Source organism: Atractosteus spatula, chromosome 5, assembly GCF_055471065.1.
Source record: "Atractosteus spatula isolate fAtrSpa1 chromosome 5, fAtrSpa1.hap1, whole genome shotgun sequence".
Taxonomy (NCBI): Eukaryota; Metazoa; Chordata; class Actinopteri; order Semionotiformes; family Lepisosteidae; genus Atractosteus; species Atractosteus spatula.
In genome coordinates, this window is record NC_142710.1 from 57593873 (window position 1) to 57620425 (window position 26553).

The 26553-nt window shown below is 35.0% G+C and overlaps 1 protein-coding gene across 1 annotated transcript in view; it reads left to right on the forward strand.

Moving 5' to 3' along the window:
• The window catches only part of grm7 (glutamate metabotropic receptor 7), a 241636-nt gene extending 222945 nt beyond the window's left edge, over positions 1–18691 (forward strand). Inside the window, exons 9-10 of the mRNA XM_088916628.1 lie at positions 5405–5651; positions 17427–18691. Coding sequence (XP_088772754.1) covers positions 5405–5651; positions 17427–17476 — 297 coding nt within the window. The 3' untranslated portion in view covers positions 17477–18691. The remainder of the gene's footprint in view (positions 1–5404; positions 5652–17426) is intronic.
• Positions 18692–26553: the final 7862 nt, after the last annotated feature.

The following is a 26553-nucleotide window of genomic DNA, read 5'->3' on the forward strand; positions in this document are numbered from 1 at the left end:
AAGAGTTTACACAAGGTGTTTTCTTTTGTTGTCTAGAATAAGGTTGAAGGAAATGGTAAAATACTCACTCCGTTGTAAGTTTCAACATTTCATTGTATAATTTATAATAATATAATAACTTTAATAATTACTTAAAGTTTTTCAAATGAGGATTCCAGAGCAGGTGGCAACCCTAATAAGCACAGTCTGTCAAAGTGCACTCTGGTGCCACATTATCACCGCATCATTGACCTAAATAAAAGATTAGAATAGGTGTTATTTCATTCAGTCACTTTTTTTCCCTGACCACCTGTATCGTACGTGGATTACATGAAAAGATGTCTTATGTGCAATAAAGCACATAAGGCGGACGTCTTAAAAAGAAAGCCTTGTATTAGTTTCCAAAATAAATACAATATTTGGTAAGGAACAATTTTGATATTTGTGTATTTTCTTTATGACACTTTTTATAGCTAAATAGGTTTTATGACAGGTGCATCTGCTGTTCATAAATAAGTAACCTATTGTAATCCAAAAACTGTTCCTTTAATAATTTTCTATCTTTAATTTTTGAGTTCCCTATATACAGGTAATAGAGGTAACTTCCTGCCACAAGGTAGGGAAAAAAGTACAGTATACAGTATATATTTAATAATATTGTGGCTATGCAAACTGAACCTAATTTTTGGCTTGTTTATTTTTTATTTGGTAATTACAGTATGGATTTTTACTACTTAACTAAAGAACTAATGCTGGCAGATGTTTTGTTATAGATCGTTCTGTTTTTTTTAATAGAATACAAAAAAACAACATAAACGTTTTTAAATATTATACATACTGTAATGTGAAGCCAAAGTGTGCCACTGCGAGAATTTCACCACCAGATATACTGTTCAGTAACTCTAACAAAACATTTATAAAAGACACAGTAGAAGTCAGTGAAGGAGAACTTTGAAGAAGCTCCAGCAGAGGAGTTCAAATTAGGTTTTGCTCTCATTTCAGTAGCTTTATCTATTTACATTATATCCTCACGTTAATTAAATATTCACTTCGTAAAGAAAAACTGATTGTTAATCATTGTCTCGACGGGATGACAAATTGTAATTGCTGAGTGGCAGACCAGTCAAGGACTTTGTCATTGTTTATTTGTAAACAAAACTAACCCCTTTTCATCTGAAAATTGAACTAGTTCATAACGAGTTTAAACTGCTATTTGTGTAATTAATTTTTACCCTCTTATTTGTAAATTGGTGTTGAGTTTACAATTCTCGGGTCAACTGAAAAGTCCCCCAGTTCAGAAAGTTTAAATAACCTTTTTTACATGAATATGATGTAAGGTACAGTATATGAATAACATACCTCATTTCCTTATTACAAGTGATAGTACAGTACATCAGTCCCTGGCACTCTATTTGTTTTGTGCTGACCTGGACCCTGTAAAACCTCAATGTTGTTAACTGTTTGTAATCTCTGCCTATTTCCTTCATAGTTTGCTCTTTTATAAACCATAATTCTAAACTCAAATGGGAAGTTTTAAACATCACAGTATATATGTTTATCAGAGGTAGAATTGAGTTAAGTCTTTATTGGCTGAATTCTTCATGGGTGTCTCTGATAGAATATAGAGGAAGAGCTAATTCCCTTATCTGTGAAAATCAAAAGTCTGTAACTTGCAAAGCTACTTAAAGATTTTAAGCTCTTCTTCTGTTGTCTTTATCTACACAGATAAACAGCTGCATTTAATACGTCTCATGAGTATTCATTCACAATTATGTAAATATGTAATTCGTCCTCATACAGTATACAGTATACTGTATATATTACTGAGAGACTGTTTCTGAGCTTAGAGTAATGTATTCTGATTTATTTATTTTACAATGAGAAAAGTATCAGGCATGATCCCTTCTTAAAATATTAAAGATTTAAACTCAGTTTTCAGAATACTTCTTGATTTGCTGATCCCTGAGGTTCATGGGGTATTAGTTTGAGCTGGATATCAAACCTAATCAAGTTAAGTACTTTAGTCCTTGAAGAAGTGTTACAATAACTTTTTAATGAGCATCAGGGAATGTTTGGATCGATGTCTATTAAATCACAGTCTTTTCATCATATTCCACATAACCTACAGAAGATACTACTGTATATAACTACAGTATGTTCATCCATTTAGCAATTTGCAAATACACCTTGGGAAGAGAGGTCGGCAGAAGTAGAGTCATATAGAGTATGATGTTAACCCAAGGAAAGAAAGACAAGGAGGCATAGAAAGTAAATAGTGTTTAAACAGTAATAAACAGACACAAATTGTTTTGTAGCTGTTTTTTGTTTCTTACTGTAGGATATACCCAAGGTACACATGTTTTCTTATGTCCATCATTAGTCATGTTGTTCACACTGCTTTTACAGAGTTCCAAAATACGTCATCAAGTTAACAATTTCCAAAGAAGACAAAGAAAACAAGCTTTATTCTAGAGACAGAATAATGCCATGTGAAGTCATCTTAAGAGTGAAAAACAGTGTCCAAAGGATAGATAACACATATATAGATTTAGTATTACAGTATATATGTACTGTAGATCTAGTACAGCTTTTAGTTGTTATCAACTACTACTAAACTGTTGCAAACAATGGGACTGTAATATACTGTACTATTCTATCTTTCCATCTGAAAATGTTGCAATTTTTCTTGGGGTATTTTGAAATGGTATTTTTATTTTTCTTGCAAGCAAAAATAATTGTTTCAAGTGCAAAAATGTAAGCTTTTACTTTTTCTGTCTGTACAGTAGAATATTTGCAAGGTATATCTGTTTCTGTGTACTGTAAAAGGTTTGTTGCATACAGTATAATTATGAACACAATCTGATTCTTCTTTAAATTTGTATTTCACAAAGGATAATGCAATAGCCAATGTTCAAGAGAAGATGTCAGTAACACACTTACATTCAGACATTTATTGCTATAAATGTACATCCTGGACTTTTAATTTAATTGTTTTAAAGCAAAATATCAAAGGTTTTAAAAAACTTCCAGGAGGGTAAGTTGAAGACGGGTTCTGTACAACAAAGAATTCGATCCAAAGAATCTTTTTCAGGTGAAAAGATTTAACTGTGGCCTATTGACTGTAACATGTAAACTTTTTTTTCAGTCTTTAGAAAATCTCTACAGCAGGAAGATAAACTCCATTTTCAATAATAACCTTTAAGTCTGTCTTCAGTTTTATTAATTTTGTCTCAGATTTCCCCCTTAGCACCTTTTTGATCTACGTTCTCATCTGGCTCAGAAAGGCCACTAGGAAATTCAACCTTTAAGGCTGACAGCTGGGACATGTGTGAGGCAGAGTGGATACAGTATCTTTCGATCTCCACTCCTTGCCATAAACATGGTGAACCTAATCAGTAGATATTGTCGGACTATTGGCTGCTGAAGGAGACGACGCAGTCCCAGCTCCTCCTGGGCCTCATCAAACATCCTTTCAGTTTGATCTGACATAGTGTGGCTCAGCAGATGATATACCCTGTGTCTCCTGAGGAAATGTCACTGTCAATTCTGTGCTCCCCATGGATCTCAGGCCAACATCAGTAACCATGAATGATGAGGCTGAAGATAGTGATGTTGTATACAAACGACACACTGAACATGTGACATAATGTGCTGGAACAGTATGATGTGCCACTCGAGACCCCATTAGGACATGGGCAGTCTCATAATGGAGTACATGTCCATGTTTATTTGCAGGACTTCGCAAAGACTGCACTTGAGCTGCAGAATACAGCTCTGCCTACCAGTTACTGGACTATGTCTGGTAGTGAAATTCATCATAAGACATGCTGATATTTTCTGCACCCCTCAAACAGCTATCCAGAAGACAATGATTTAAATGGTGATATACTAATTGAAACACTTTAATGTTTCTCTTTCTCCTTCTTCCTCCATGTGAAAAATCAATTGCTTCCAGTGATCCTCATGCTCCCATGTCAAAAATAGACATCAAAAACAGACATCTCTATTTTTGTACCAAGACATGACAAAACAGTTCCATGTGATTGTCAGCTCTGGGTGGAACTATTATGCTCTGCTCTTCTTCTGGTTACTGAGCCAAATGTTGAAGCAAAGTCTCCTGCAGAATGTACAGAACAGGACACAAAATCTAAGGCAGATTACATCACAGCAGACTGTTTTCAAAATGCCAGACATCCACATATGAAATATTCACAGTGTGACATGTATATTCTTGACAAGCTTTAAACTGTTGAGACTAATCATACAGCAGTTTTTACGGAGCCCCACGTCTAAGGAGATTAAAAAAATTACATGGTGATAGCCATCTACTGGTAGACTGTTTGCTTTACGGCAAGTAGTGTGAATATTACCTTCTATTTACAAGCAAAGGACAAAGATGTTGTGTGATGTATCGTCATTCATATTAACATCTTTCATCATCTTCCATCATCATTGTAATCATCATTGTAATAATAAATCCTTGAATTGATATACAATTGATATACAATTGATATATTGTAGCATATACGTTTTTTTAACTCTGCAAAATAAGCCATTTTCTTTTGAATAGTTACAAGCACTTCTGAAAGGGTTGTTATACTCTTCGTGTGTGGAAAATTATTATTGCAGACTAATTCTTGTGCATTTTCTATTCCTAAAGGATTTCAAGACCAGAAATCCACATTGGTTGTGGGGAGTGTAATTATATTCTAGGACATATAAAACATCTGTGTAGGATCTGGTGGGCTATATTCAGTGGCCAACTCTTTCTCTATCTGTATCACGGAACAGCTTTAATCAATAAACATTGATGGGAAAAGCCTGAATTCACAAGCTAGAAATTATGATTATGAATGAGGAGAATGACACTGCCATCCCAAAGGCTTCTGAGAAATTTCTCAATTTTTTTTTCAATTTTTAAATCCTCCATGACTTCAAAGGATACGTTATTGATTGTATTCATATATACTGTAGATAAGAATTAGAAAGGCCATTACACATAGCCAATGTTTCTTCTCATACATAAAAGTAATTTAATCTAAAGAGTTTTGTACTTTCATTTTATGCTTTTTAATAAATGAGTTTAGATTGTTTTGTACCATATTTTGAACAAATACATGGATATATTTTTGTTCCTTCCTCTGAGACACTTTAATAAGAAAAAATGTTTTTTTTGCATTTTTTTAAAGGATCAGAACATTTCTACTCAATTGTTTTACATGGACTGGGTGCATGAAGATAATTCAGTAACCTAAACAAGAAGTATAATAGACATCAAATATACAGAGAAAGATTTTTGCCCAACTGATGTAATTCTTGTCTTGTCAGTTAAAATAATAAAATATTAACATCTTTTTTCAAAACCTGAACAGATTGATTGTTTTCCCTCTCTAATATGTGATGTCTGTTCTGTTGTTTTCCACAGTTGTACATACAGACCACCACACTCACCATATCAATGAACCTCAGTGCTTCGGTGGCACTGGGGATGCTCTATATGCCGAAGGTGTACATCATCATTTTCCATCCTGAGCTCAACGTCCAGAAGAGGAAACGCAGCTTCAAAGCCGTGGTCACAGCTGCCACCATGTCCTCCCGGCTCTCTCACAAGCCCAGTGACAGGCCCAATGGAGAAGCTAAGACAGAGCTATGTGAAAACGTAGACCCAAACAGTAAGTAATGGAAGACTTCCTATAGTAGACCTGGGGAGGTAATATCAAACACAACAATATGTGTAGTATACAGAGGTTTGTTTAAACTGTTTTCCTCTCATTCAACAGTTCCATTTGCCAAAACTGCTGTTTTCTTCAGCGTTTCATTATTTTATCATGCTGCTTCATAGGTATTATATAAATTGACTTTTTGTTACACTAAATGTGGCTAGTGTAATTCAATTCAAATTATTCCAAAACATAAAGTCAGATGACATTCTGTGGAAAATTCAAACAATAACGTAAAAAAAAAACAATTTCCATTACCAGAATTGAACATTACAGGTTAGCTTTAACTTATCCTCTATTGTATAATTTTTTTTTTTGCTGAAAGATAACACTGAATGCATACTTAATTATCTAAATTCTCATTCATATGTTGTCCAGGCAATACTTTGAAATAAAAGGCTTTAAAGAGCTGCTGAGGTTTGTATTTCTTGTTGGTGCTGCCATTATTTCTTTGCAGTAAAATCACAGGTACTTTACCGTACAATTTAAAATAAAATGCGGGACATGTCTTCCTTATAAAAGGCAGGTTGTAAACCTGCAAGTGGTTAATTTTTGCCTAAATAGCTGTCAGCCCTATTGTACTGTGGGTTTTACTGATAGAAGTGCTTAAGAGGTTAGCTGCAAAAAAAACCTGACAGCCCGATAATGCTAAGCCACGCTCTGTTGCTCATTTCATAAACAACTTTCTTTTCAAATGAATTGCTGTCGCTCTGAAGTTGTGTGGAAAGCACCATTAATGTTTGGTGCATTTGAAAAAACTCATACTTATTGTAGCTGAATTAGTTAAGGATTGGGCAATGTGTCTTTCTTACAATATGATCATAATATAGTGTAATTATTCATAGTTGTAAGGACACTGTTTTTGTGCCATGTCAGAAAACGTACTGCATTAATATTACAAAGTCAGATTTTCCTAATTTATGTTTTTCTGAGAGTCACAGTGACACAAAAGACACAATATGACAAAGTTATTTTAAGTATAGAAAATTTAAATAAAGATTTGGGCTTGCTAATTCCACTTTCTAAATGCATAAAATCACAGTTTTAATTTTGAAATATCTATCCATGCAACATACACAGTATGAACATGATCTTACTTTGTTAATAACCATGTAACTAATCATTTATTTAACACACAAATAACACTCTGTTAATCTAACATCCCAGATTTCTAAAGTATTATTAGCCAGGAATCAAGACTTTTCCTACTTACAGTACTTTACAGCTTTAGTACAGAGAGAGCAGCCTAAGTTTGACATGAGCAATGTACAGTACAGTATGAAGTGCCATGCAGGTCAAATTATAATTAAGAGATGAAAGGAGACACTCTTGAGTTATGATTTGCACTGTACTGTATGTGGGCCTCCAGAGGACATCAGAACGTTAACCACTCATGGCAACTAACCCTATGACTTCATTGAGTTTCAAAGCAATGTTAGTATTTGTGTCTTTAGATAACATCAGTAGAGGGCACAGGTGTAGCTAAATTTCAATATAGAATCCAATTTGGTTCAAGTCTCTGTCCCTTACACACATGACACTTACAGCTTGCAGGGGTAGTTTGCAAATTCATCCGTGAATGCTAGGAAGCTAGCTGGGCTTTAAAGTCTCAGTTTCCCTCCATAACAGGATTGTATATATTGTTCACCCTTCATAACTCTGGCACAGCTTGGGGAAATAAATATATGTCAGCCTTCCAACTTAGAATAGAGTATAAATCCATGAATAACAGGAGCTCAGAACTGTAAACCACCTGGGCCCATGGTCCTGGGGGGAAAACTTTTTTTTCCACTAATTCTTTCCCATAATGAATACTGTATCTTCTGAATACTTTCGGTGGCACTAATTGTGAACTTCCTGTATATGGTGGATTCCCTAATAATACTATGAATACCAAAATACCAAAGATCCTGGACTATGTGTGCTTCATAATGATTTCTTATTGTTCTCTGCTCATTCATCCCATCACAATTCTTCTATATGACTTGTTTTTCTAAGTTGACATAGTGTCACGATCGCTAACCCCTCCTCTTAAGGGCGCTCCAGCCCTTCCTTGTTCCCTCCCATTGTCTGCACCCGTTCCCTATTCCCGCTCCCCCTTAAAAGCCAGACGTGGACCTCACTCCTGGTTCCTCATTGATTTCCGCATCGTGAGAGCCCGGGGTCCTGCTGCATCTGGCTCCGTTGTGGTTTTAACTTTCTGTTCCTGATCCCCTGCCCCGCCGGTCCCGACCCGGCTCATGGTTTTAACCCTTGGATGGATCTCCTGGCTTTGAACTCTACTCTCCCGTTTGGATTCCCCATTTGGACTTTGGCTTTGTTTGTTCGCCCGGACTCACTTCCCCAGGACACCAGCTCACCTCGGATACGCCCCCCTGTATCCTGACCCTTTCCTGCATGACTTTCTCCCTCGTGTATCTTCACTATTCCGGATTGTGTCGTCCGCATAGGGCCCGGAAGGAACTGCTTCGTGACACATAGACCTTCATTTTTAACTACTATACTGTATGTCTCTCAGAAAAAGTTCGATTTTTAATAGTCCATAGACTAAAGGATATTACCCAAAAGTGATAGTATTATCTGGTGTAATACTGTGATATTTATGTTTACAGTGTGAATCTTCAGTACTGATTACTTCTGGTGGTTTTTCTTTCTGGTGGTTAGTTAAGGCAAGTATCGTGTTAAATCAAGAAATATGACAGAAATGCCAGATCATTCTGGTATTGAAATACAGTGTGTGTTTAAAGGAAGAAATGGAAAAACTATGATAGTTTTAGTATGTCCTTCAATCCTGTCATAAAGTAGTTGTCCCTTTCAGCATCTATAATGTCTGACTGCTTCTTTGTGGCAAGATTTTTTGTTCTCCTTTGGATAATTTAAACAGAGAAGAACAATAAAGACTAGGTATATTTATCCCCAGTGTCAGTGTAGAATTTGATGGGATACATTACAAGGTACAGTACATTTTTTGACTGGTAACAACAACCACAATAATCGTAACCCTCTCCCTACGTATGACATGTGGCAGCCATTATACTCCTGCCATCACAATCCACAGCATAATAAAACAGAAACATGGGCAAAATAGGAAATGCATATTAAGTTATGTGGTGTTGTCCTTTTCTGTTTAACATAAATAAGTATGTGAATTGAATTAAATATGACAGACCTCATACAGTACATGGTCTCTTTGTTTCTGTGTGACCCCAGTGGGAGGTTTATTTTATCACTAGGATTACAGATTTAAAAAAATGGCAGCAGTGTAGATCAACAGTGGGTTCAAATTGCAGGTGGGACATTGCTGTTCTTCCCTTCAAAAAGATGTTTCAGTCATATATTATCAGCTGTATACACAGGTAAATATATAAGTTGCTCTTGATAAAAACATCATGCAAATAAATTATTTTCCCCTTTTTTACATACAGTATGTGTTTTGCGTCCAAGATGTGCACCTTTAACTTTTAGCATCTTTCCATACAAAGCTAAAGTACTGTATGTGTGACCAAACTGTTTCATAACATACACTTTCAAATTTCAAATTTTCAGCTTCCTGATTTTGGAAGCATCTATTTCAGTTTTTTTTCATCACCTTTTGCTATATCTCTGAAATATTTATTAAGTGACACATTTTCAAAAGCTATAATGCATTACTGAGACATTTAAGCTGCAGAGAATAATGTGATCCACAATGGAGGTAAAATAAAATGCCTATCAGTGCTCTTAAGTGGAACAATACTGTTCAGTAGTGTGGTTTTTAGTTGTTTTTTATCTATGGAACACTATTAAAAGGGGTGAATTATAAACCATCAAATTACTTGTTTAAAAGCTGAAGTGTAACCCTTCTTTACATTATTTCATCACACTGGAGGCTGTACTTGAGTTTTCGTAATGTGTGGCCTTGAAACTGTTACGGTAGTGGAGGGTTGTATAAGGCAATCACCACTGATTTTTAATATAACCCCTGCTGTGATGAACACTCCCAGAAATATTAGTCTCTGCTGTTTAGTCAAAAGTCCATCTATCTTCACAGAGCATATGTCTTCAGTTTTCCTTTACTTCATTTATTTCCATTGTACTTTGTCAACGTCACTATCCACAGCAGGAGCAGCGCTTTTAGCATAAAGCCAGGACCTTTAATGAAAAATCAAACTCTTTTCATTTCTTTATTTCAATAACTGACAGTATTCCAGTTATATGTGTGTGGCAGTGCACTGGTTCTGTGGAAGAATATACCTTGTAGACATTGTAAACTTTAGTATAGACTAATTAATTAACGTACAGAATAAGGTCACAATCAAGCATGACACATTTCTAAAAGATTATAACAATAAGGTATTTTTTGTTTTAATTAAGTTTTTTAATGCTGTATACCATAAACATGCTATATAAATGATTTTTAAAAAATTATAATCAAGTTACTGTAGTTCATTACTGTAATCTCTTGCAATGCCAAAGTTCAACTTAAGAATTATTGACAATCAGTTCAGCACTCTGGACAGTGACCATAGAGTGGGTCTTTCATACTCAGCTCTTATTAACTGTGATATCTTCTAGTTTTTGTTCCATCTAAGCAGTCATACTTGTTTGAATAGTTCAATATGGGCCAAAACTCAGGTGAGTACAGTAGGCAGACCTGTAGCAGTAAGGCTTCACATTCCTATCCTAACATCTAACCCCTTCCACTGATATGTGGAAAAGTACAGCTGATATCAATTTACTGGAGCATGTCATGAGCTCTGTTGTGTGCCATACATAATGTATACAGTATTTCATGGAAACTCATTCTTGCTGGCAAGGTTACAGAATTCTATTTACCATGAAATTATTTCCATTTCACCAGACATGCCTCTTGAAAGAGTTTCACGTGTTTTTTTTGTGTTGTCATTCAGGTGTGGAAGCTGATGCCAGCCAGTTTGCCATTCATGTGTATATATGTACAGCTTGAGAAGATGGTGCACTAGGGCTAAAACTAACATTGCTAATACATTTTACACAATTCAAAAGTGAAGCACAAGTTTGGTAGCTAATTATCAACAGTGCTACTCTAGCTTATGTGAAAACAGAGTCGAAACCTCAATTATTCAATATTCAACATCCGTTTCAATATTGGACAGACTGGTAAATAATAAACATTTATGTATTACTGTACATGTTAAAGGCCCAGGAAATTATAGTGTTTTTTTTTTAAAAAACAGCCACCTTTGTGTTCAAGGCAGACACCTAGTCCTGAAATCTCTCGTAATGTCTACTCTTAAATTATCACTTTGCATAGCTTCCCGGCAAAATTAAATATGGATATCTCTGGAAACATCACTTTCTTATTCCTGCCGAGGTTATGAAAGATTCATTGACTTTAAGGAATTGAACAGTTAATGCCAGGGGAGATGAAATTCCTCATCTGCATGTACTTTTATGAATGTATGGATGAGACCATGGAGCTCGTACTGTACAACCCTCCTCCAGAACTGCTTCTAAAATGTGGAAAAAAACAGGGGAATGAGACAAACAACAAGGGACTAAAAAGATGGTTGAGGTTTACATGTCTCAGTGGACGTCTTTTTCATTCTGTGACAGTTTTTAATTAATATCTCTTGAAGTGGCATTTATTAGGGAGCTCTTTTGTCTGCATGGTTGGTTGGCAATCTGAAATACAAGCCCCACTGTAGTGGTGGGGAGTGTACGGGGGGATTACAGGCCTCAAGAGAGAATACACAGTTTCTAAAGGATTGATTTGCTAGTCATTATTTCACCCCCAAAATAAGATGCCTTTTAAATGTAAGAGACCTGCTATGCTTCATCTAAGAATGGAATCCCCTATTAGTACTGTATACTGTACATGCAATTATTCTGTATATTACCTTCAGAACATGCATACACAATACATGCATGTTTCATACATATACTTGTAATCGTCACCTTTATGCTTATGTCATATCCACTCATTAAGGTAAAAGTTCCATAAAATAGACTTGAAGTTTTTTAAATACATTGAAACACGCAAACTTATTGTTGTTTACTCTTTACATGATTGCGAGGATGACTTTGGTTGACTAAAATTGGGGAATGTTTCTTTTGTTGCTCAGGATTTTTACTGAAAATGAAACTTACTCATTTGAGAAGTAAAAAAGAAATTATGCTTTTATAAGCTCCCTTTTTATTTCTCTTTTTTTTAAAGGCACTATTGCACAATTTCCATATTTTCTGCAGTTTTTACTGCAAAATCTGCAGCTGACATTAATGTCTGACTCTGGGAAAAAAATATAATCGTAATAGCTGTTGATGAAACAGGGACGTTTTTGGGTTCTTTCAACCCAAACAGAAGACCTTAGTTTAAAAGGCAGTTAGAGGACCCAATTTTGTTGGTGGTCAATACAGATACAAATAGAGCCGTTAATGTCATGTTATGATTTGAGAGTTCACTGTTAATCATTGGACTTCTAACTACTATTCGTCAAAAATCAGACTTTATTGAAAATGGAATTAGCTTTAAAATATCTTTACAAATCACTGGTAAGAGCCCTTTTCATAAAGCTGTTCATTATTTACAATTGAAGACTGTGTTCTGTGATCATCAGGGTTCACTCAGCCATTTAGAGTAGCTCATTCTTCTAGTTGAAAAAATGAAACATTAATACTATGTACAGTATATCTATAGATTTATAGAAGCTCCAAAATGCAATAATGAATTTCAGATTTTTGCAGATTTTTTAATTCCCCAAGGAAAACAAAAATGGCAGCAAGACAACTTTAACCTTCAGGAAAACCTTAACAACCAATTAACTTAATGCAAACGCATTATGCAGAAACAGTTAAGATAATAATTTCAGTATCAAAAAGAAAAAAGTACCTTTCTCTTATGTATAAACTGTTGTAAAATTTAGAACTTCTGTTTATCAAAATTTCCACGTTATTTAAATATATTTTTTTACTATAAACTTAAGACTCTCTTTTCTTACTGTATAGTATATGGATACTACAGTGCTTAAGACCTAGTGCCATATTAAAAAGTTGTGCAGTAGTCTCTGGTGAATTAAATCAAAGAAAAAAACCCATTAAGAAATGTATTTCTTTATGTGTTACTTTAAGGATGTGGGTCTAGCTTTGCAGAAGAGATAATGGCCTTTTGAACATTCGCAACAAAATGTGAAAGTGGCCATTTTGTGTCTCATACTGGCTGAGAAATAAAATTAGATCTGCAACAAAGGTAATCTTTTACAGGTGATTTTTTCTGCCATTTCCCAAATCACATTGGCTTTTATTTTGTTATATGTACTCATGTACAGTGGAATATGTAAATCTGAGGCAGTTGAGATGAGCCAAGGAAGTTACTAGCACCCCATTAACAAATACCATGTAAAGCCCGATACTGTATGTGACTGACATGAAGCTGGAAGTCAAATTGCATTATTATATGACCATACTGAATACTGAAATATGTGGTGGACTATGTGAGTAGCCTGTAAGACATCTTTCTATATTGGGGCTACAGTAGGTCATAATTCCATTAAAAACATTTTACAAAAATGGCAGCACGTTATATTAAATTCTAAAACTGTTATTAGTTTATTTTGTAGTTCCATCAATGTATCACAACCTTTGATTAACATTCCACTATTTCAGTGCTAGAAAATGTATGGTAATGGCTTTTTTTGTAGAAAATAAATATTATTGAATACAGAATATCTTAGATTGTTTAGTATAACATTTTCCTACCCTTTTAGTGACATTTATCGCTAAGATATAAAACACATAACAAATAAATTACTAATGGTCCCTTCACACAATGACATTTACTTTAAGGATTTTAAATCACTCGTTTTAATGATTCTTTTCAGAATAGCAGACACTCCACTTCAGAAAACTGTAAAAAAATATGACACATGCATTAGGAGACAGTCTGTAAATATATTTTAGGTCAAAGCATGTGCTTAAAGTGCTGAGACTACCTGTGTTTCAATAAGTGTACTGTACATAGTCAGCATTCTGCAGGAGTGGGTAGAGTTCTGAACTCAGAAATAGAGACTCACGGTTTATACTGTATCTTTGGCAAGCTTTGGCAAGCATTGTTTTTGGATCCTTCAAAAAGGTACTGTATTTTGTTCAGATAAAATGCCAACATATACAAATGATTACAAATATAAATAGCTTAGATAAAAGCATCAACCCAATAATAATAAATCATATTATTAATTAATTGCTCCTTTTTGAATCTGTTTTTTCTGGTTCCAGTGAATTTCAGGGCATTTAAAGCACAGAACAGAAGAAAAAGATACAGCTACTTTTCAATTTCTTTCTTCATTAACTTTTTTACTTTCCTGTCTGCTCTGCAAATGCTGAAGATCGTCTGTGAAGCATCAATCATTTCTGTTTTTCTTGCTGATGCAATCTCAGAGGCTAGAGACTGTGTAGAAGTGGGTTTCCTGTGAAGCTAAAGGAAAATGAAACACACCAAAGTCAGTCAGCCCAGGCTAAAGCAAACCTGTTGTAATGGATTAAGTTCTCTCAAAGGCTTTCCTGAGAAATTTTAAAATTTGACTGATATAAACATTCAGGGAATTTACAGTTGGCAGCAGAGAGGGTAGGCTTAGGCTTAAATTGTACTGTATATGAGTACAAACTCAGTTGAGGAGTAAGACGATTCTAAAGCACTGTGTTCTGTAATGCTGCTGGTCACTTACTGTTAGAGTGTGTGGTAATGGGTATTTGATCATTTGATTACAATCTGGCTACTGTGGGTCTTCCATCCTCTACCTTTGTGGAATATATTTGAGGGAGGATGGTAAGCAATTCATGTTTAATTTAAGCTTCATGGCAGCTTTATATGTTTTTTTTCCTTGTGTGCAGGGAAGGCTCAATTTGCACAGGTATTTTGCTGAAATTACCTTAAAAAAAGTTAGTGAAAAGGGAAAGAAATTTAAAATATCTTTGCCACATTGCCTGTGACCTTCCAGGACAGTTCCAACTGCTAAATGAAATCCTGTATTTTAAGTGTACACAGACTTGTACCTACAGTATGTGAACATTTAAAAGAACAAACATTTAAAATGTTAATTTCTAAGTGGGTTTTCACATCCTCAGTTGTTTTAGTTGGGTTCTACTGTATTGTATGGCTCCATATACTGCATTGCCCTAAATCGGGATGTTGTCTAAATCCCCGAAAAGCAAAAGATTGAAAGAAAGTGGTTAAATGTCTCAATCTGTTGCATTTGGCATTGAATGCACTGGCATTTTAACAGTTATCTCTCCAATTTATTGGGTTTTCCTGACTCTTAACCTATTTAACGCTGATACCATGCTCATGGAGTGTACCATTCCACACAAAATTTCCAATAGCAGAATTATTTATAAAAAATGAAGTTGTACCACAGTTGAGGAAGGAAAAGAGTCTGCAAAGATATTTCAGGTCAAAACAGCCTTTCATTTCATGTGCTAAAATGTTGATACTACCTGTGTTTTTCAATTAGTCTTGTAATATCGTCAGCATTGTGAAGGAGTGGGTAGTGACTTGAACTCAGAAATGGAAGGCTGAAATAGTTCAGACTGAGGACATCAGAAATGTGTAAACCCAGTGAAGCCATGCCACCCCTTCAATGATGAAACTGTTATAATTATTATGCATCCTGCAGTTGCTGGCATCTCTCAATGTCAGTTGTGCTTAATACTTTATTGAAATGAATTCCTATTTCTAATTATAAACAACTATGGTATTTCTGGTGTCCCCAGATCACTGAGATCATAATTATGAATATTAAAGTCAGGTATCCTGGTTTAAATAACATTTTTGTTCTTCAGAATAACAGCTGCATTTTTATTAGCTGAGGGAAGAAAAATATGTCTTTTAGTTCATTGCTCAGGCTGTGATCCCATTGAGACAGGCTGAGACATAAAACATGGCCCTAATACTCATTTGTTTCTGCTCAACAGCACACGGGCTAAAGTAGTGTAGTAGGCTATTCAGATAAGGCTAATAACAAATCACTATTGCACTTTATTCAGAATACTGTCAAAAAACACAATCAATCCATTTCTCACAAAATATTAACATTAGTTTATTGTAGCTCTTCTCATTAGCATATTTTTCTTCTACATAGGATGCAAAATAACTGCAAGTATGCTACACATTCAGCTACACTGAATGCTGCTTGTTTAGTTTCAGAAAGTTGTAAATGTTGTGATGATCGGTTTTATTAATCTATCATTATACCTAACATTATAAGTGACCTTTGGCCCTCACTGTCATTTCTGCTATGGTCTGCATTGTCCTATTTATTGTAGTAGCAGACGTTCTGCTGAAAGACTCAGAGAATGCTGACTAGAGCACAATGATACTTGTAAACCTTCTTGAATTAAATAAATCCCAGTTTGGGGCCTATTCTATCTGTGGAAGGTACTTAAAAATTACTAGTTAGAAACTGAATTCCATCATATCATTGTGTTGTGCATTTTTTTTCATGTGAAGGATCAACAGTGTTTTTCCTTCAGGCATTGCAAGTGGGAAGCTCTTATCATGTTTAGATAAGAGGGATATGTGTGAGTCCTGTAATCTAGATTAAACATTTTTGTTCAACCGCATTGCTATTAAAGCATACAAAGAAGAGATACGGGATATGTCAATCCCCTAAACTCACAGCCTTAGTTCACCGGGAGGTTCTATGCATTGAAATGTATGCAGCTACAGTAGATCAATATTACCTAATTTTGATTTGAAATCTGCGGATGTGTCATTTCCATTTAACTAAATAGAAGAAAAAACAGAAAAAAATGAAATATTGCTGAGAGAGACTGCACTGATAAGCATTTGATAGTTGACCGTTTACATCTTTTCTATGGCATGTGCCTACAGTAGTTCTACACCATTTTTCTGTAGATTCAGTGAATTTGCTCCCTTGTTCCAAAAGTTCAGCTTTTCAAGTACCTTGTTCAGCTACTTGAGTGGGTACCACAGATCTCTGGGTTAAATCTTACAGCATTATTTCTCATACTTGCTGTTCAAAACTACTTCTCATTCTGTATGAGAATTTATGCTTGTGATGGTAAAAGGAGATGTTCTTTTGATCATTCTTGATAACCTTCAACAAAGAAGTGGAGCAATACTGTTTACAAATGGTCTATCGTTCAAAAACAAAATATGTACAGGTACTGTATAATATTTCTTTGCAATAAGGTCAACTAAGTAACATGGTCTTATAAAATACCAACAGTTTCCTTTTTCATGACTAATACCATTTTTCCTTTTAAAAATGTATCTTTTTCTTTATTGTGTTCTTTGGTATAGTAGGATATTTTGTATCATCCTACATTAAGCTTCAGAGTAAAAGTGCACATAGCAATTTCACAAATTTTAATTTCATGTGCTGTAGCTACAAATGCCATTAGTACTACATGTACTGTAAATAGCCTAAACTCAAATATTTCTAAGCAAAGTAAAATTCCATTTGGGACACTTGAGTCCCTTAGCGACATGGAAACAAATTGGTAAAACAATCATTTATAAACTGAGTCTGAGCCGCTTTATGAAATTTTTTAATGAACTGAAATTCAGATCTGTGCTTATTCCATTCTATAGCATCTATAGTTATCTTGAAAATACTGTATTCAGGGCAAATATGCAACTCAGAAAAGTACTGGAAAATTATGAGTAATTTGACAGATATACTGTACCTTCACATGACTCATTATCTAATGTATTGGCAATCTCACTGTCTTTTATATGTTTTTTTTTCCAAGGTCCTGCTGCAAAGAAAAAGTATGTCAGCTACAATGACCTTGTCATCTAAAGGGTCCCAGCAAGTGAAGGGTGTGACCTGGGAGGATACTTGGTCTCCTGCCACCTTGGCAAAAGGCTATTTCCTGTCCCGCACAGTACTGCCTGCCCACGAGAGGAGTGATATTGGCCAGATGAAATTGGTGGACTACCATGGTGGAGGAAGAAAACACTTTGACGGGTTTCGTAACAAAAAAAAAAAGACAACTTTCCTTGTTTTAAAAAAAGAAAAAAATATATATTTAAATCAACAAAAACAGACTAAAATAAAACCTCTTGGATTAATGAGGAGACCCACTGGCACTACAAGGATGCTTCAGGCTCGGGCCTTCTCTGTTTCTCACATATATAGTTTCTCTACCCACTTAGTGATCTTAAGGTGCATCACAGCAAGAGGGACAACAGAGGGGCTGTTTTTGTCTTTACATGTACTTCCAAACTGCAAGTTTTCCAAAATTCTTGTAAGGTTTGTGAGTTTTTTTGCATACTTGTAATTCTTCGTTGTATGGACTTTCACTTTTTTTTTTGCTTCTTCAATCCTCACATGATTAAAGCCATATTCTTCTCTCACAGATGTCGGTATATTTCTTAACCTGTTTTTCTTTCTTTGGTTTGGGCTTCCCCATTTAAACCCCTGGAAATGCACATTCTAATTTTTTTCTCTCCTTCTGTAGCTATTTGTTCTGTACAGTTGTGTTTGAAAAACTGTTGGAGTACGTTGACCATCGACTGTGTTTTGAGTGAGTATCAGAAAACTCTAGTCCTTGTCTGACTGGCTTTAGATTAACTACAGTGATCGATGGTATTACAGATGTAATGAGGTGTTCACGTAGAAGTCGCTAGTGCATGCCTGATATTTTTGATGTTTAAAAAAGAACTTACCACAAGGCTGTAATATCAGCCTGCTCTGGATAGCTTTTTGATCCTTATTTTCTTCTTATGTATAATTTCTCGGATGTTTTTACATAGGGGGAATATGGCTTTAATTTGTCTTGGAGTTTCTTATTGCCCCGCAACTATGAAAAATTGTGAAAAGGACTTATTAAAAAAGCATGTATGTTTTATACTGTTTGTACTAAGTATATTTATGTTGCCCTTGCTGCTTATGTGCCAATATTGTGGAAGACATTTAAGTTTTGCCACTCATGCAAGTATACCGTGGTATTGTCCAAGAATGTATCAACATGAAATAAAAACCATTTGGTTATCTTTTTTATTCCCTGCAAAATGAAGTGCTGTACTTTTTAATTTTTTAAATGTTTTGTTTAGACACTATTGACAGTAAACTAAGCTGTGGCACACAGTTATTGTCATTATAATAATCTATAGACAGTGTCCCGTCCTTGGTAAAAGAGATTACTAAATCTAAGTTACACTTCATACAGGATACATACTCTGAATGGTGGATATACTGTATATCACAAGTTTGACTCAAACACAGGATATACATGGATAACCTATAATACATTATGAAACCTGAAAATATTTTATGGTGATATGGGACTGAATGTCTTCTCTAATCCCTAAATCAAAGATTTTTTTTTTTAACAAAGAATGAAATGGATGGTATTCTGCAGAGTCCTGGCTCCATTTATTTTTTCTTAAGAATTTTAAGGCTTAATCTAAATATGTTTATGTAACCGTAAGCTCTTCACAGAAACACTGAATAACATGAAAATATTTTAAAATGTTCTGGGCATCATCCATTGATCTTATAACAATGTTGATTTATCCATTTATTTACCTATGTGCTCAGAGGCTGCAGCTATTTGTTACCATGGCAACACTGTGAAGCAGAAAGACATGGTTTTATTCACCTGGGACAAGGGAAGAAAGAAAATACTGTTTTTTTTTCCAGTGCTGCAGCTTTAGATCTGAATAGAAGACCATAGTACCCCTGTGCACATCAACATTTAGAATACAATGCTATGTTTGCTGATTCTATTATTATTATTGCTGTTGTTGTTGTTGTTGAAAACTGATTTCTTGACATAATTCTAAATTAAATGAATTCCAAATGATTTATCCGGACATTTAATATGATATTAAGTATTTATCCTGATGTTTAATATTCTTGAACATGTTGAATCTCCTTCCTACAGCAAATGGAAGGTTTCATGGTCAAGAACAAAAGGAGATCAAGGACAGCCCTTTGCAGGGTGGAGTGTAATTTCAGAAAAGATAGAGAAAGTCCCTGAGCAGGTACTGTATGGCTCTGAATGAATTTTTATTCCATAGAATTTGAGATGAAATAGAACTATTTTACTTATCTACATTTATGCAGGAGGCAGGTTGTAGCTTAGTAAGTAAGCAGTTGCAAGAAGGAACTGTATTTTGAAGACAATGCAATCGTATAAAATTTCTATCAACAGCAAAGGCTGTGATTAATAATTTTATACTTGAAATCCACAAATGTTCTACATTCATATTTTCACTTCTGGTTTTAAGTCAATTGAAACTAAATGACCTGAAGAACTGGTGGGTATAGTCAGACTTATCTCCATTATTACATTGAGAAGTACTGTAAGTAGACATACAGGTACTATATACTGTAGCCCCCCTTCCAAGTTGGATGGATTTGGAAACGTTTAATTAATTAATATAACTCAGAGAAATACATTATTTGGTTTGATAAAATATCACCTGATGCTAAGATGGAGTCACATTGTGGACATATCTTTACAACTATTCTTTTTATGAACAAAGAATGTGCTAAACAAACAGTGTTCTAAACAATGTTTTCATTGGTGATATCCAAAAGAAAACACACAATGAAATTATGAAGAGAGATGCTTTTTTTCATTTGCTTTGATTTTACAATGTGTAAAAGTTGTTATTTTAGGTCATTCATAAATGCAAACAAACTTGCACACTGTAAAATGGGGTTAATTACAGCACACTTGGAGATCCTGGGAACAAATGCTTTTGTTGTATGTATCTGCTGAGTGAACAGTGGTGTTTATTACTACATCTTTGATTGCCTGCATAAAGTGATCCCAATAGACATGTAGAATTAGCATAGTACTGATTGCACCAATTACAAAATATGATTGCTTTCGGAAAAAAAAATGCAAACAAATATCGAGTTTCAAGAAAGAAAAAACCTTCAGCTACCATACAAAAATACTAATCATAACACAGTTATAGCTGAAGGCTTCTCCATTTTGCACTAGAAATCACTGAGGTACACACACATTTGTACTGTAAGTTGCACGTTGGAACTGTTGAATACTTGTTCACCACGTTTCTTTTAATGACAATCACAGACCTTTTATTGAGGTTTTTGTTACAGGTTGCTCACATGTTATTTAATGCAGTAACTCTCAGCACTGATTCTAAAGGAGGAGATGAAGTGTGTTCTTTACTGGCCACACTGCAAAACTATTGCCGCTTAGGACGTCACACTGAGTAATTCCAACTCTGCCCCCGGTGGTACTGAATTTATTGTGCATTACTGCTTCGGAAATTCCAGCTACCGTACATAGAGTTGGTGACAAAACCCAGGCTGGAATGCACAATAAGTTCCTGGAGACATTAGTTATTGGGAGTGCAAGTACTTAGACCAATGTAAACTGCAGATTGATGGAAAGCTTGAGATAGAGTTGTTCCCACCTGTGTCTAGACATTACTCATAGGTCTATCTAGATTTTAGACAGAAATAAGGGAGCAACAACTTCATAAACAAGCTGAGGAAAAAAAAAATAAAATTCTGATTGATTTCTCTGGAAAGGCACACTTAAAGCAGGGTATTTTTTTGGGGGAAAGCAGAACCTAACGTAAGTGTAAAAAGAAATATAAAAAATGTTTCTTTAAGCTTATAGTTTAATGAAAGAAGTATTATGTGCTCTTTGCCTATGAGTTGATTTATGTGGATTAATGTAAATTAACCTTGAGGTGGAATACTGCAATACATTGCATTTCTGGAACTGTACTTTTGCAAGCATAGACTTCTACTGCAAAGCAAGTCCTGGGGCAGAGTTACAGTAGCTAATTTTCTTCATAACATACACTGTAGCACAACTGATTTCTTTTTTTTTACATAATTTTGATCATGAATTGCCAACACCTCTATATTCAAACACAAATGCATCTACACTTTATGTGGACTGTAGCATTGAAGAAAGTTTTACTGAGTACATTCCTTTGTTTGATTTTTTTTTGGATAAAAACTGCAAAGAAAACCAATCGCTCAGTTACTGTTTGATTGTTCGCTCCATTTAACTGAACAGACCCCAGCCTGGTTTGTATAAAAATGTCATATAAACACATTATAGTACTGTACATATGAAAATAGAAAAGAGACAACTACACTGATATTGAAATAGAATGTTTGCATGACCCTATTACAATTTATAAATGACTATACAATTTGCCTCCTGGCATTGTCCAGAAAGCATTGCACCCTCAAGCATAATAAGAGAATGGGTAATGAACAATAAAACATAAGGAAAGGGAAATAAAATAGAAAAAATAAGTGCCACTTAAGGCCATCTTTCCTCATAGCCTCCTCCTTCTTCTGAAAGAATACACTGCGCTCAGTGGAAGAAAAAAATAGCCATGTGAACAGCCAGGGATCCCATGACTGGAAGCCACATGTCCTCACTGTCATATTGTCCATCCATTTATTTGATAACTAATTTATCTAATACAGTGTTGCAGGGGTGCCAGAACCCAACCCAGCAAGGTGTTGCAAAGCAGAATACACCCTGGACAGAATGTCAGTCCATTGCAGGGCACACACAGACACAGACATGCACACACTCACATCATGGCCAATTTTAAGTAAACAAATGAATCTACCAGTACTGTATGTCATTTGGACTGTGGAAGGCAAACTGGAGAACTTGTAGCAAACCCATACGAACACATGGAGAACATACTAACTCCATGCACGCAGTTAGTACCAGAGGAATTGAATCCAGGGCCCCAGTATTGCAAGGCAGCAAAGTTACACAGAACCACTGTGCCAACCTACAGTATGTCATTGTATATACTGTATCATTCCTCCTAAATTGTTGTATGAGCAAAGGTTGGTCTGGCCTCTAGTACTGTATATGAAGATAGATTCACGTGTAGTAAATTAGGTAATTGTCTAATTAGTGAAGGATGAGAATGACATTCTCACATGGATGTCATTTAGCCTAGGTGTGGTATATAAAGGGATTCCCATTGAGCCTTTGTGTTTGGCTGTTTGGTAGTCCTTTTGTTTGAACCATGAAGAGCTTTATGAAAATTAAACCTTTGGACTGCATTTGTTTTTCCGTCATGGTTTATCTATGTGATCAGGCCTCATGACCCACAAGAGAGGTAAGCCTGTCACATAATCATATGAAGTAAAAAAAACTCAAATGAACTGAAATGATTCATAGTAAGTGATAATGCAATAGCAGGAAACTGTAATTCTAGCTTTTTGCTGTGGAAAAAGTTATGTTCTTTAAGGATATAATTGTATTTTATATTTTTGAGCTCTTAATGACCAATTCTGTACTGTTTTGTTATTTCAGACCTGCTGTATTTGTTGGTAAGAATCCAAAGTAGTAGTTAGTGTTTTGGGCTCATTATAAGAACACAAGAGTTTCAAAATCATGGCTGGGCACTGCTGTTGTGCCTTTGAAGTAGTCCTTTGCTTGATTTGCTTCAGTGAAATACTCGGTTGTATAAATATAGGTCACTTTGGATAAACATATCAACCAAATAATTTAATAACTGTCTCTGTGCCTTTGTAGTTTGTCATGTATTAATAAAACACGTCAAGATTCTTATTAAATCTTATTTGAAGAAAGTTGATCACTCTTTATACATAGCTACTTATGAACTATTAACGGTAACTCATAATAGCTCATTAATGTTCCCTTAATACAATGTGATCTAAATCACATACTGTAGGATCAACTGGGGTTGGAGTACTATAATACTAGAATGAATATCCTTGTATTACCATTTTATAATTGCTCAAAAGTCAAAAGATGGCAAATACACACAGTGGAATAGACATGGAAAATAACCATAATAATACTTACCATTCATTTTTATGCAGATTTTATTTAATTTTGCTTTCTAAGCCTCTTGTACAGTAGGTCCATTGATGACTATTGAAGACTGAAGACTTGGTTTTAAAAAGGTTTTTGATAAACATAAACAACAAATAATTGGCCAATGCTGTAAACTGTTAAAAAGTCCTAATAGTATCTAAATTAGATTTTTAAAAAACATTAAGATTCTCAATTACATAAGCATTCAACCCCACTGCTACAGCAACCTAAAATCATTTCAGGTGCAAAACACTAGGTTTGAAAGTCTCACAAAAAGTGTACAGTCATTTTCTGTGTGTGATGAAAGTGGTTTAACTCTGTAATGCATTCTCTCTCTGCAAGTTCACTCAGATAAATATTGAATTTCAAAACAACAGTCCCATAGAGATATGACAAATTGACCTTGAAGACCAAGGACCTTTTAAAAACAAACAGGGATAAAGTGGTAAAGTGAGAGACACAGACCAGCAGAAGATTATGCCTTTGAGTAAAGTCCATTTTTAAGAATAGACATCGTTCTGCCCAGACATTACAAGGAAGCTGGACAGGGATGCCTCCATAAAGCCAACAAATTTTTTTGGGGGAAAAAAAAAGGTCTGATGCCTATAGAATGCCCAGCTGTTTGTACAGGAGGCAAGAGAAACTTCTACTAAAAAAAAAAGATGTATCTTAAATCTCAGATATACTACAGCTACTGTATGTGGCAGATGGTTTTATGCTCAGATGAGAAAAACACTAAATGTAAAATGTTTGGCACAAGCGCAATACAGTACATCACCCAATTAGTATCTCGCCAGCTGTCAAGCCAAGTTGGTGGAAGCATCATGTCAGCAAAGACTGGAAATCTTGTCAGGACTGAGGGGGGGGGGGGGGGGGGGGGAATGGATGGTTAACCTGCTTGAGTCCCCCAAGATTCTAAAATTAGGTGGAAAATGATTCTAAAATGTAGAAAATTCACATTTCAGCATGACAAGGGCATGAACACAAGGTCAAAGCCACATTGAAGTTGTCTGACAAATAGAGAGTGAATGACTTTGAATGGCCCAGTCCTAACCCAAATCTAATTGAAAACTTATGACAATTGCATTCCATCATTTATTCCCAATAACCTTATTAGAACTGGAGCAATTTTGCCAGGAAGAATATGCAAAATTCACCACCATCCCACTGTCTAGCTGGTACAGATCTATCCAAAAATTATGAAAGCAATAATTGCTATTAAAGATGCTACAGTATTGAATAAAAACCGTTTTGGGGGTGAAAGGAAGTGGGAAATAATGCCCAAATCCTTCGTTATCACTCTTATTTAAACAATAAGGCATGACACCTCTAAACCATTTTTGAAATGTTATGTATTATTTACTGAAAGAAAATATCTGATTTTGATTAGATTAATAAAATCATAAAATGTTGCCTCTTCTTTTATAGTTGAGGAGACTACTATGTCATGAAATTCAGATGTTTTAATATCACAGAGGCTACTTTTAATAATGCAACACATTTATTTTGGCATCTCATTTCTTATATACAAAAATGAATAAAATAAAGCAAATTGCAACATAAACAACTCCACAAAAATGTGAGGAAAATACTTTAAAAATCTACTCAGGACCAAGTCTTAAGACTCAGGTCTTAAGTGGAGTCTGCTTAAGAAGTATATTAGTCTGTTATTTTCTATTGGATTCAACAAAATTCTAAAGTGATGAGGAACATTTTCTTTAATGCAAGTTTGATTGCCTAGCACATTCACCAGGGAGTCTGACAATAATACAGACAGCAATAAAGTCTGAAATTTGTGAATTAATCAATTGAGGTAGGGTGATTTGAAATGTATGCAATTATGTCTACCCTTCCAGGACCTCAAACCAAATGAACATCACTGAGATTTAAGATGAAACTTTCATTTGTTTTCACAATTCTTTCACCATCTCAGTTTTGAAAAATGTCAATGAAAATAAGAGATCAATGTTATTTAAGAAAATATCTCATTATACCAAGGCTGTGCTTATGACTAATGGCAGTGACTTGAAAGGGCAGAGGCAGAGGTCCAAAACAAAAACAGCTACTCAGTAAGTGCATATTCCTGGACTGTCATTTCCTTTACCCTTTTCCCTCCTTTAATCTAGACACTCAACTGTAATGGAATGGAGAGAGCTGTCAACCAGTGGAATAAATGATTCAGGAGCAAAGTGCATCCCAGCCCAGCAAACTGTAGACTTTCTATCATCTGTTATACAGTTCACTGTGGTCTATATTCATCTATTCATTCATAATCACGTTTGTTCAGAAGTGCCATCACGTCTGTTCAAATTATCAACTGGCTCATCTAGTTTGTCTTTGGGCACCCTATTCATTTCCATCCCTCTCAACCCTCCAGGAGCTGAAGGGTTCAATTCCAGCACAAAAAGTTTATCAGTACATGAAAACAAACTGAAATGAAGAAGCCTAGAGTCCATCTTTAAAAAAGACCTATTTAAAGAGAAGCTGATTGCAGCAGATTACTCAGTCTAATCTTAGGAACAACATGTTTTTACCTTCTTTGCATTTTTAGTAATTGTACAGTGTAAGTTTATATTATGTACTGTATATACTGTATCTATCTATAAAAGACTTTGAGCCTAATGTTCAAGGATATACTGTACAGAACAATGCAGCAAACATTCTAAATATATTCAACTAACCAAGGACTAGAACTCTAGATTTTTGTTTATACGACACTGCATGTTGAGAAATCGAGGAAATCCAACATGCTGTTTCAAGCTGTAAGAGATTTTGACAGTGACAAACAAAATTTCATAAAATGAATACTGCTGAATAATTAAAAAATGAATAATGTATTCCTGCTTATCAGGTAAATGGCATTATTTATAAAAAAGTGAACTAAGACAAAAGAAAAAAAATGAGTGTCATTGTGTCAATAAGGTACATTAAGTTACTGTAGGTACTGCAATTGCAAATAAACTGGGGATTTCCAATGTAAAAAATTCAGTTCTACTTACAATATTCTAGTTGGACTGTATTTTTTTACAAACAATGGAAGTATTAAAATCTGCTCACA